The sequence below is a fragment of the Rhea pennata genome, chromosome 1, assembly GCF_028389875.1.
Source record: "Rhea pennata isolate bPtePen1 chromosome 1, bPtePen1.pri, whole genome shotgun sequence".
Classification (NCBI taxonomy): domain Eukaryota; kingdom Metazoa; phylum Chordata; class Aves; order Rheiformes; family Rheidae; genus Rhea; species Rhea pennata.
This window is the reverse complement of record NC_084663.1, coordinates 27,099,988-27,113,582: the sequence shown is the minus strand read 5'-3', so window position 1 is coordinate 27,113,582 and position 13,595 is coordinate 27,099,988. Positions and strand designations below refer to the sequence as shown.

Genomic DNA, 13,595 nt, shown 5'->3' with positions numbered 1-13,595 from the left:
TCTCAGATTACCTTAGTTATTTTCTGCTGTGTGGTACCTTAAATAAGTCCCTACACAGGTCTCTAGCTTACAGGTAAATTATCTTCCATTTTCTGGTAAAAGATATCTTTGCAAAGACTTGGGAGATTATTACTAGAAAATTTTTGAAAAACACAGGTATAAATCCTGGAGAACTGCTTAAAAATGCATTATTAGCTTTCCTCCTAGTGATAAAATAGAGGGGACTTAGGCAGAGAGCTGCCTAAAGATGTATGGGATGTTACTGCAACATGCAGAGAAGACTTTTTAAGTACAGTGGAAAGGCTGTTAGAAATTTACTGAAGAACATCTGCCTGATCTGTTCTTCTTATAACAGACGTTGCCTGCTTTTTCATCTTGTCTCTCAAATTAGGAAAGAGTTTTAACATATCTGTATCATCTTATAGTGGCCTCTTTTATAATTAATTTCCTAAATCAGATTTTTTTTATGAGAGATGGAGCATGTTACAGAGGTGACTTGGAGGTGAATGAGACTATGGTCAGATGTCAATTTCCAAAATTTAGTACTAATTTCTCTTGATATTTTTCAACATAAATTGAAAAAATAGAAGATTTTATTAGGAATGGATTAGGGCTAGTTTCTGGATGATTGTGTCAGTGACAGTTAACGATTTTTAACAGCTCTCTGGTGGCATTCAACTTCTAGTATCACAAACCTGCAGAAAACTATGACTGATGATATTCGAAATTTACATTAACATTATGTTGAGGCAGACTTAAATTAGTTCTTCTGGTCCAGGAATAGAGCGTGGATCTCATCTGAGATCCCCAAATTTTAAACTACCTCCAGGGCATTTAAATGTATAGCTGTTGTTATCACATCAGTTTTGTTTTCATGGTAATGGAAAATGACTGAAGAAAACCTACAACAGTAAAGCTAAAGGTGAGCCGTAGATAAAAAGGAATTTTACCTTAGAGATGCGTCAGATTTATCCTCTCATATCCAATGCACATTTCTAAAATTCATTTTTGACTTCAAATTAGATTAAAACTCTTAAATAATCAAAAAAGTCATCTTGTAATTTAAGAAAAAAACTTAGAACAAATAATATATCCATTTAAATTAAAATATCCACTGAAACTACTGCTTAAGCAAAAGCCCACTGATAAGGGAGTGTACTGGAAGTTATTCATGAGGTGGAAGTTACTCGGTTATAGCATAGGCCCTCTAGCCTCTAGTAAACCCTTGTGGAGGAGATGAAATCTCAGACAAAGTATCTTTGATAATGAAGAGAGATAATGACTGATGGTCATGTATTAACCTGAGAGAGCAGAGACAAGTAAAGCTGAAAATAGAGTTTGATACTCTTCAGAGCTGGATGGAACTATTATGGAAGACACTAAAGATGCTATTTTAGATTTAGAATGAATTGTCTTATATCCTAGGTTCCAAGCTGAGTTTACACAGACCACCATAAATAGGGCACACCTATATTAGTGGTACCTGTGTATACCTGGCTTAAGCAGCTCAAACCTATGTTTTTTAGATGCAGTATACAAAGCCTAGGGTTGCTGAACTGTAAGAACAGTTATGAATAGAAACATGTAGAAATGCTTTGTGAACTTACACTATCTCAGAATAGTCTACCTTCGTCTTCTCAGCTGAAAAAAATAGTCCTCTGCTGTGAGGAGTCAAGATCAGAACAGAATTCTGCTGGGACACATAGAAAGATTATTATGAGGGAAACTTGATCCTTGCAAATGCTAAAAGTTAAAGTATGACAATCAACCTTGAATTATTTACTCTAAGACTCAGAGGACTGACAAGAGGTGGTATGGAAGCATCTGCTGGACATTGAGGCATCTCCCAGTAAAAAGCATTAAAAATATTCACATTGAAAATATGAAAATAGATTTTGTGGAGAATTACACAAAACAAGGAGCCAATAAGATCAGATGTCTCAAAAGTAGTTATCAGTTAGCAAGAATAGCAATGCAAGAATAATGATGTTTAATGTTTGATATTCCTATCTGAATAGCTGCCTTTGAAGATACTGAGAAATAGATTTGCTCCTTTAGAGCTATCAAGAAATATTAATATTTTAAACTTAAAGTATGTTAAAATATACAGTGAATATGCCTTGTCATTGAGAATGCATTAGCAAGCCTTTGTTAATAGTACAGAAAAAAACAATAAAAGAATATTTTGGCACTTCAGGTCCTAATTGTAATAAAAGTCTAAATGTAGCTTTCCTGGTGGGATGCACTAAATGGTTTGTGTGGAAGGATTTTGCTTCAGGGAAGTTTGACTTCCATCCATTTATAATGCTCTCTCTACAAACAATTACGAAGTCAGAGAAAGAAGAAAAGTGAGTAAAAGAACATAATATGACAAGACAATAACTCTGTGTTCTCTGGCCATAGGTAGCTGCTTCTCTTGTTGGGTTATTCTTTATTAAAAAGTAAGTATTGATGGTGATTTATTGTGGGACTGGGGATTCCTTTATATTGATTTTTTACTATAAATATCTAAGTAAGTTCTGCCAGAAGTCTATATGGATAGGCACTAGATTAGATTTGGTGAAATGGTTCATAGAGGATGATCTGACTACCTGATGTAGATGATCATCTTAAACTGGTACTTCTTTAAGTGCTAACAGTCAAACGGTTTGTGCCATATTGCTGAGTACATAACAATGCAGATGAGACACAGCCTGAGTCAGCTCACTCTAGAGGTGTGTGGACCTGATATTTGTGAATACATTGCCGTTCACCACTGGCTTTCATAGAGGAAAAGCGAGACGTTTGCTTAGGAACATTTTAGGTGAACAGTTTCTGTAAGTCTCCATTATATAATTATTTCCTCTGTTCACCTTTGAAAAATTCCCAAAAGTCACAGGATCAAGCAGATGAATGTTAAACCATACTGAGAAGCAGTGTGGCCTTTTCTTGGGTAATGCTTGTGATCCTTGCTCTAGTCCTGCAACACTAAGTCTATAGGTATGAGCATAGGAAGCAGAGTGATGCAAATTTGGAGGAATTTATGTTACTTTCCCTTAGAATAGATCTTTGGTTTTTATATTACATCTGAAGCATTTTACTTAGTTAATAAATCACTTCTTTTTAACACAGCAGTTTGGGGAACACAATCTAAGATGGTTTTTGGCTATATATTGCCTTGGCACCTGAACACACAGAGAGTTACTCTGCCTTATTGGCACATGGGATAATTAATAATTTACACTTCATAAATGAAGGGCAATATTTCATAAATTATTGGAAAAATATGTTTTCCATCATTATTATATTTTTATGACAAATAAATATTGCTGTACTATTTGTTTAGAGAGAAAATGACAGAAACAAACTCATGATTTCAGGTAAAATATTTATTTTTAACTTCTATCACACAGCTCAACTTCAGAAGCAAATACAACACAATCAGAAAATGCTACCTCTGACAAACCTCCTGTGATCATCACTGACACTAGCACCTACTACATCTTTTACATTTATGTGGGAGTGGCAGATACCCTGCTAGCCATGGGTATCTTCAGAGGTTTGCCCCTTGTGCATACTCTTATAACAGTGTCTAAAACTCTTCATCAAAAGATGTTGCACGCAGTTCTTCATGCACCTATGTCAACGTTCAACTCTTTGAAAGCAGGTAACTGAGAAGGGAACTGATTGATTCATGTATGGGTTTTATTTTAATTAAACAATTTTCATTCTGTTAAAGGATACCATTGTTTTCCATTTTACATTTCAGTCAAGTCAAATGTTAAAAGTTTGCTACATAAAGTAATTTGTGAATCTTTTAATAAGCTTTGATTGCACTTTAAATAGGACATATTTCAGTTGTCAGCATTGATTTTGAAATATCTCTTTCTACGTTGGAGTAAAAAGAGAAAATTGTTAATTGTTTCAGGCAATAAAACCAGAGAAGGTTTTAATGAATAGAATTCATATAAAAGTACAATAGAAAAGATATAGTCAGCTACATGGTGAGTGACAGAGAAAGATATGAATGATAAACAGTGCCTTATGAGAAGTCCTATTGAAGTGGCATAAAATGTCAGTGTGAATAATGGTACTCGTATTCATATCTGACTCTGAAGTTGATATCGAGTTCATTGTATAACTGGTGATACAAGTTCAATTTCCCACTGTGTATGAGATGTCTATCCCATACCCTATTTACCGGTGCATACTAGATTGCAGGAGACACTGGTAAATGAAAATATACCATAGGGTGTTTTACTTGATTTCCCCATTATATTCCTAATTATGTTGTTATTTAATGATTAATACAATAGCTTTGCTTAGAAGTTAAGAAGCTGGCATGCAAACATACATACGCAGATATGCAAATTATCAGGGTATCAACAAAGCCTGCTGCATAAAGGATACAGAACTGATTCCTCATGCCTCTGTTTTTCTCCTGTTTAATTATGTTTCTTTGTTTTTATTATATTTTCCTGGAGTTTCTGTGAGATTCCAAGCTAAAGCAGAAGTTACGGAGCCAAATTTCTTCATGATGAATGAAACTTTAGCTCCATTAAACTGTAATGGAATTGCTTGTACTAGAATTGATGCATTTATTTTTAATATTTTGTATTCAGAAAAAAAGCTTTATTTTTGATAAAGCAAACAAATGTAGGAGTTGCATGTGCTAAAATATTTGCTTTACATTTTTTTGTTTGTTTCTTAATCTGTAGGTGGTATACTTAACAGATTCTCAAAAGATATAGCAATACTGGATGACTTACTTCCGCTTACAATATTTGACTTTGTTCAGGTTTGTAAAATTAAAGTTTATGATTTTATTGTCTTATACCACTATAAAGTTTTGGCCATACATCATAGGAAAGAAATTGTATTAATAAAAGAGTTAACAACTGGAATTACATCCCAACATTCTCTTTCTTTTGTAAATCAATATATCTGTTTACATGGCTGATTATTTTGTTAGTCAACTTCATCATTGCTGCTTTTTTGAGTACTTGTCCATATGTCTATCATCTCCACTGTTTGTGCAAAACCCTTTAAATATTCAGGCTCAGAAACATTTTTGCCCTGAAAGAATTGTGCTATACAGCACAAGTACACCTTGCTGCTGCCCACACTCAATTTCAAAGATATAAAGGTCATTCCTTAATTTCTTTCAGTTACTTTGGCTCAAGATGCATATTTTTTCATGCTGTTCATGGTGATTTCATGCTATCCATTGCATTCATCATTTTCTTGACTTTACCTCCTTAACCTCCTCCATTCCCCATCTGCTAGCATCACTCTTCATTTCCTTCTTATCTTTTGTTGAATATATTCAAAATACATGATAAACTGCCGAATCTTTCTAGGTTCTTCTAGAGAAAAGCATTGAACCACCCCATTGTCTTGAACACTTTTCACCAGTCATGCCCTCAGAAGTCATTTCTCCCAATTCACTATACATTCAGACTTGTTTGGCAGCTTCAGACTTCCATGAAAACTGCAAATAAGCAAGGGTATCTTCGTCTGAAAGATACAGAGAAGTTATACATACAGCTTTCTCCTTCTGCGCTGATTATTACAGAATCACAAAATGGTTGAGATTGGAAGGGACCTCTGGACTTCGGACCTGGGACCTTTCCAAACCCCTAGCTCAATGCAGGGTCAACTAAAGTAGGTTGGTCAGCACCATGTTCAGTTGGGTTTTGAGTATCTCCAAAGATGAAGAATCCACAGTCTCTCTGGGCAGCCTGTTCCTGTGTTTCACTACCCTCACAGTAAAAATATTTCTCTTATGTTAAAATATAATTTCTTGTATTTCAATTTGTGCCTGTTGCATCTTGTGCTGTCACTTGGCACCACTGAGAAGAGTTTAGATCCATTTTCTTAGGCTCTCTCCCCACCCCCGGAATTTCTAAACATTGATAAGATCCTCTTCAGCCTTCTCTTTTCCAGACTAAACAATCCCAGCTCTCACAGCCTCTCCACATAGGTCAGATGCTCCAAATCCTTAATCAATTTCATGGCTCTTCACTGGACTTGCTCCGATATGTCCACGTCTACCTTATGAGCCTAGGACTGGGCACAGCACTCCAGAGGTGTTCTCACCAGTGCTGATGAGAGGGGGAGGATCACTTTCCTGTTCATGACACTTCTCCTAATGTGGCTCAGGAGGCTGTTGGCCACCTTTGCCACAAAGGTGCATTGCTGGCTTATATTCAATCTGTTGTCCACCAGGACCACCAGGTCCTTCTCTGCAAAGCTGCTTGCCAGTGGGTTGGCCGCAAGCCTGTACTGATGCATGAGGTTATTCATCCCCAAGTGCAGAGATGCACAAAAAATGCTAACTTCTAAAAGTACTGGGATGCCCAAATCCAAATCTATTTGGGAGGGAGACTTGGTCACTGCTAGTCTTCACTTTATGTTTGCTAACTGCCAAGCCACGTTGGAGAAGAAAAAGCAAGTTTGTCTTAGAATCATAGAATCATAGAATCAGTAAGGTTGGAAGGGACCTCTGAAGATCATCTAGTCCAACCTCCCTGCTCAAGCAGGGTCACCTAGAACGTGTTAGACAGGATTGCATCCAGGCAGGCCTTGAATATCTCCAGAGGAGGAGACTCCACAGCCTCTCTGGGCAACCTGTTCCAGTGCTCTGTCACTCTCACACTGAAGAAATTCCCCCTCACGTTCAGGCAGAACTTCCTGTGCTTCAATTTCTGCCCATTGCCTCTTGTCCTGTCTTTGTGATATGCAAATGACTTCTGATATTTTCCCAAGAATTTGACACAAAATTTGAGAGTTAGTTCTCCTTCACTCTTCTATGTGGATCAGCTGACTGCCTTATGTATAGGGACACTGCCTCCTCCACTACTGCAGCTGTTGATACCATGAAACATTTTTCCTTAGGGCTTTCATGGGTAGCAGACATACTATAGGGCCTTCTCTTTTACAGAGCAGGGCTCTTCATCCAGCATTACTGAGGTCCCAGGATGAAAGAATCCAGGGTTACTTTCAAGTCACTGGAGATATACTCAGTTGCCCATGAAAGAAGAAAAGGTATAATCCTCACATCAGTGGCAATAGATAGCATCTTCAGTGTTTTCTGACAGCCATCTGACCAGCTTCCATACATCTTGGATATGAATTACAGGCTGCTAATGATTACTTACCATTGCAACTAGTATTTAAATCCCTCTGACTTCTATCAGCGCTGACAGTGGGATCATTATTTTTTGGAAATCCATCATGTGAGATACTTCTACCAAACATTGCTAGCCTGTAGTGTTAAATGCAGTCCCATCTAAAAGGTCTTAGTGAAGGCACTGGACATTTATACCTATGGTTGCGACCAAGTTTTCCATGAGTGATAAACAACCACTGGTTAACTAGAGCCACTGCTGTAATCAACACTACCCTGAATCCTTGCTGAATTGCTGGAGCTACCTTGGACTGCTCTTTCCAAAAGGGAGGCACACAAGAAGCACTAGAATTTGTCTCCTCATTCTGCTTTGATACTACCTTCATTCCTGGCCCATAATTGGGCTGCATTACGTCTCTGCTGGCATTCCTTGAATGTATACCAATGTAGCTGGCTTGTGTGTTGATTTTTGTTTCTGTCTTTTTAAAGTAAGTGTCATCTTCCACTTGACTGTATGCTTATTTTGTGTTCAGAATTTGCCAGAGAACACAAGTCTCACATTTCAACTTTTTATTGAAGTAACTGTTGGAGCAGTAGTGAAAATAATATGGCATCATGGTGGCATTTGCAAAATTTGAGTAAATGATGGAAACAGGAATTAAATCAGTCGCTGTGTGACTGTATGAGCTCAAGTAACCTGTGAGCTGTATAATTTGGCTAAATATCATTTGAATAGCTCATTTTCTTCTTAACAATTACAGATATAAGAGGTACTAAATTCTGCATTTTGAAATAATGAGCAAACACAAATCCATGCCTACATTGCTGCAGACCAGTTCTATACAGCCTACACAATTATAACCCTTTTGTGTCAGCCTTCTTTTTTTTTAAAATGGAAAAACAATTAAAGATTTTTTTTGACTAGCTCAGTTGATACAGTAGATTTTTTCATAAACTTTAGTGGTACCATTGTGTTGATTAGATTCTAAGGAAAATGAAAGATAGAAACCTGGAACACAGTTATGTTGGTGAAAGACATTGGACTTGGAATATTGGATATAAATCTTTCCTTGAAATCATGTAAAAATAATAGTAAAAGCACCAACAGCAAGTTTCTTCCCGGTTGTCTATTTGCAATTGCAGCTGATGAATTTTTATTTTGAAATAGTTTTTCAGTGTGAAAGGTGACACTGGTACAAAGCAGAGCTTTGCTATTCTGCATACACTGATCTATTTGATCTTCATCAGATTTAAGTATGAGACAGAAACAGACTAAGTGCTTAAGGCACTTCTGAAGTAAAGACCAAGGCCTGATTTGTCTAAAACTGTCTATAGCTACCGAGGATGAAGTCTTATGGTAATGGCTGTAGGTTCTGGCTGGTTTAAATAGCTTAAACCTCGAATGGTTTTGTTTCAACTTCTGTGACTATAAAACACCTTTTTTTTTTTTCTCCTAAAAATTTCTTCTGCCACAAGTCCTTTCAGGACTTATCTCCTGTGATCTGATGAGTGAACACCTACTAGGAGTGCTAGTCTCATTTGTAAATTATAGTTCCTTGAAGAACTGGTGATGTGCAATCTCCCATTTTTTTCTGCCCCTCAGAATGATCTACTGATTGGCCCAGAATCTGCAGGAGACTGACACCTAGTTTCAGGCTAGCTAGCACACCTCAGTCCAGACAAGACAAGGACAGCACCACTAGGTTTGGTATGTGGCTATAGAGATGGAAAGCATGTTACATACAATTTTAACTGGAAAGTGAGTGCCTAGCTGCCATTTTTTCATTGAAGCCTATAATACTAGTTGTAATAGGGAAAACTTATTCCTCGTATTAGAAAATATGGCAGCCATTCCTGTAAGTTATGGATCTGGTCTCAGTTATTGATGATCTTCCCATGGAGGTTTGTTCTCAGCTGCAAATCCTAGTTAGGTTAGCACTTTATATTTTTTTTTAAACAATACATAATTGCCACAGGAAAGAGATTCATCACCAATCTCTAATCTATAAAATGACAAGTTTACTATATCAATAGTATTTTTCTTTCATTCTGCAGTTAATACTCATTGTGATTGGCGCTATAACAGTAGTCTCAATATTAGAACCCTACATCTTCCTGGCATCAGTGCCTGTGATAGGAGCCTTTATTCTGTTAAGGGCATACTTCCTCCACACTTCTCAGCAGCTGAAACAACTGGAATCTGAAGGTATGAGCAGCAAAATTGGTAGACTTCTAAATCCACAACAAATCAATTGAGAAGTGATTCACCCTTCCACCTCTTCTTTGCCTTTTCTCTTGCAAAGTGTCCTTTGTCTCTGGGAGCAGAACACACGGATCTCTTAAAAAACAATACTGTTACTGATCCAGCCAATACTGAGTGGTCTGCTACCAAAGTGCAATGGAGAAGACCTATTCAAAAAGTTGGGCATTATCACTAGTGCAGCTGAAAACAAATAAAGTCCTGACATGCAGTTTTCATGAGAATAAACTTGAAAAATTGTGGTCAGACTTGGTACGTGCCCCACAAGTTTGTTTCTTTATGTGAAAAATTTAGAACGGCTATCAGTTTCCGTTTTGATTACAAAGAAATCTCATTTCAAAAAAAGTTATTTGAATAAATTTCCTTCCTCTCTACCTGTCAAAAAATTAACATATTCCAAATAAAATGGAAAATCCAATTGAATTTGAAGTATGCTTTTGCAGATCAGCCACTCTGGTCTGACTTTTCAATAAACTGGCAGATCCTCAGCCAGTCGGTCATGAATCTTAAACACTGATGATCACCTCTTTTACTTAGAGCATAATTTTAAAGTTCTTAAGATCTAAATCTAAATTTATTTGATGTTCCTGGGGATCCAGCATTGGTTTACCACTTTTAATGTAATGCAAGATCTACTTAAAATTATTTTGTCAGTACAGTGGAGTCCAAAGCCACTAAGAGTGCTCTATCTGTGATAAAATACTTTGCTCAGTGGAGTTCTCAGAATATTAGGAATTCATTCTTTTTCTTGTCACATGCTAAGCAGATGAGGAGTTTCCACAAGTAACATGCTAACTGTGAAGAATTAAAGTGATCACCTACTGTCTGAATGGAATTTCCATGCTGAATGGAATTTCAACCCATTCAGGCAAACACTGTTATTGTGTATCTTGTGCTAGGATTATTTCAGTCATGTACTCCAACAGTGTGCAGAAGTTAAACCAATGCCAATAATTATAGGGCTGTGTATTTGTGTTATACCACAGGTATTTGCTTATGCATGTTTATAATATTTTTGATTTAAATACTTTACAGCTCGGAGTCCAATATTCACTCATCTTGTTACAAGCTTAAAAGGGCTGTGGACACTGCGAGCTTTTGGGCGACAGCCATATTTTGAAACCTTATTTCACAAAGCCCTGAACCTACATACAGCAAACTGGTTCCTCTACCTGTCAACACTGCGTTGGTTCCAGATGAGGATAGAAATTATTTTTGTAGTTTTCTTTATTGCTGTGACATTCATCTCTATCATAACTACAGGTACATTAACTTTACTGGAATAGTAAAATGGAAGTTTTGCTTCCCTTTAACAGCTCAGGTTTAGAAACTTCTGAGGGGAATAAAGTGTTGTACAATATAGCAAACATAGGAGTCAGTGATTTAAGTATGTCATATAATAGAAAATATAAATTAATTAAAATAGAAATAAAACCACTATTCTAGTCTTGTAGAAGACTAATTGAGGGGATTGATTTGAAAATAATATCAACATATTTGAGAAGCCACAACTTTCCTTCTCTTGACTGTCTTTCCTGCAAAAAAGTAAGCTTGTGGTATATAAACCATATTAACGTAACTGTGTCAGTGTACTGAAAAGTTTGGATAGGGGATTATCATCTGAATAGCTCAAAGCTTTGGGTAAGTAGAGGTACGTTGTTCTCATTTTTCAAATGGCTGAGTAAGACATGGAAAGTTTTATTATCTTTTAAGGCCACATCAATGGCCGAAATAGTCATCCAGTTTTCTAATTCCCAACCCACTGATCTGTGATCTGATGTGAAATTTTGCAACTCAAAATAGCCTTTAAAAATAGCTCACCAGTCCTAGTAAACCCAGTACACCAATGAGAAATGCTGCATATCTTATGCTGCCCCTGGATGACCAGGCTTAGCCAGACTAACAAGCAGAGAATAGGAGGTGAACGCTCCAAAAGCTCTCCGCTTCTTTTTCTTTCTAGATGTTGAAATAATTGAGTTCTGTAGAAAAACTCAACAGATTGAGTTATAAATAACTTATAATACATTCAATAAGATTTTGTGATGAATATTTTTTGATTCTGATTCTTAAGCATTATTCTCCCTCTCCCAAGTTTTACACAGAATCTAATATGCAGGATCTGGATGAAATCTGGACTATGATAATGGATGAACAAAAATTTGCTGGTTTTTTGAATGACGTTTTTGCTTCTAATATTATTCAGATCTCATTTGATCATACTTCAGTGTTGAAAAATAATTAATATTAAAGTGTACATTTCATCAAATATTTGATTGTGTATGAAATTTTATCCTCTATTTCCCTTATAAGGAGCTTTCCCTGCTCTTAAAAAGAAGAAAACATACAAATACCTCTATCTGAAAATACTTACCTACAGTATTTCTGTTATCCAGGAGGCTTTTAACATAATACTCATAGGAAAACAATATTTCCCTCCTTTTCATTTCTTACCTTGTGGACTTAAAAGGTTTTTGTTTGTTTGTTTCATTTTTTGTTGTTTTTAAGTAAAATTGGCTGTTTCTTGCATTTTTTTTCCTGGATGTTTTATTTATGAAAAGCTGTCACCATTGTTAATTTCGCTATTACAGGTAATTAGTACTTGGAGCAACACTAAATCAATTTTCTTAATTGGTTAGCTTTCAGGAGGAAAGATTTGCTTTTATTATTTAGTTCTATAATTAGTTTGATAAGGTGTCTATTAGCAAAATAAATGCCAGTTTGTTGAAGGAAACCATCGAAGAAACAAAGAAATCATAGAAGAGTATTTGTTTTAAATTCTCTATTCCATTTAACAGTATTCATATTAAAAAAAACAACTGTGCTGTAGTTTATAATGCTTGTATTGTTTCATATGAATTCATAAAGATACAGGAGAATCCCATGCATGCTGAAGAAAATGAATTAAGCAAAAGAGCAAAAGAATTATATCTGCATCTTTGTGAAACAGTAAGAGAATGTGTCCTCTATTTGGCCATGAGATGAAAATGTAAACTGAATCAAGTAGTTTGAATTTTAAAGTTGTTAGAAGTGGTGTTTTATTTGAAGAAACCCTTTCCTTCTTTCAATATGAGGTTGGCATACAGGAGTCACTTTATAGATTCACATGTGGTGGACAGAGGAAATTGAAATCATAGCATCACAGAATTGGTAAGGTTGGGAGGGACCTCTGAAGATCATCTAGTCCAACCTCCCTGCTCAAGCAGGGTCACCTAGAACATGTTAGACAGGATTGCATCCAGGCGGGCCTTGAATATCTCCAGAGGAGGAGACTCCACAGCCTCTCTGGGCAACCTGATCCAGTGCTAAATCACAATTAAAAATCACAATTTTGAAGGCTCAATTCTATTCACAACTAGGGTACCAAGATTTAATTTCTCCCTCCACCAAAGCAAGATTGAGTTTTTAGTAAATCTAGTCCCAAATGATTAAGCTCACTCATTTATATAATCATGCAGTTCATGTTTCTGTTATGAAATGCAAGAAGAGAAAGGCTTTTATTTGAATATATATCTTACGATACACAGTCTAATTTTCTGATGTCTATCTGAGTATAAATAGAATGTGTTTTTCTCTCCACAGGTGATGGACCAAGTAAGGCTGGCATTATTCTTACTTTAGCCATGAACATCATGGGAACCTTGCAATGGACAGTAAACTCAAGCATAGATGTGGACAGTCTGGTAAGCATAAAATGTGCTGTACTATGCCCTGCTTGTTTTGAAGAATTGCCTTATTTTGTTGATAATGAGTGCTTTATGAGTTATTCTCAGACTTGACATATCTTCATATGAACTAGACATGTCATAAAAGTTCCCCTTACACATTTCACAGCAACCTGCAGGCTTTGCTGCTGCAGAAAATGAATTTTTCTGTGATCAAAAGTTCTCTTGGATTAGAACAGGGGAAGGCATGTGAGGTTTCCAACTGCATGTGTACCAGTGATGGAAAAGCTTATAAAAGGCTTGGATTTGTTTTGTTATAGTTACATATTTATCCAGATATTTCTTGATCTATTTTGGGGCTTTACACAGCAAATCATAATGGAGGTATGAGAGCTCCTTCCATGCAAAATCAGTAGTGATTTAAAAATCTTTCCTACACTTCCTTGGGGGTCTCTTTTGGTTTTGTGTAAAGTAACCTCTGAAATATAAAATAACTTCTAAAATAGGACTTTGAAGTTGTACTAGCACACCTTTTTAATATGTTTATTTAGTTATTTAGTTTGAC

General features: G+C 36.2%; 1 protein-coding gene across 1 annotated transcript in view; it reads left to right on the top strand.

The window, feature by feature from the left end:
* Positions 1-13,595, top strand: part of CFTR (CF transmembrane conductance regulator) — an 88,769-nt gene that overhangs the window by 47,969 nt on the left and 27,205 nt on the right. The window contains exons 16-21 of the mRNA XM_062599118.1: positions 2,404-2,441; positions 3,393-3,646; positions 4,698-4,777; positions 9,164-9,314; positions 10,404-10,631; positions 12,948-13,048. Of these exons, the coding sequence (XP_062455102.1) occupies positions 2,404-2,441; positions 3,393-3,646; positions 4,698-4,777; positions 9,164-9,314; positions 10,404-10,631; positions 12,948-13,048 (852 nt within the window). The remainder of the gene's footprint in view (positions 1-2,403; positions 2,442-3,392; positions 3,647-4,697; positions 4,778-9,163; positions 9,315-10,403; positions 10,632-12,947; positions 13,049-13,595) is intronic.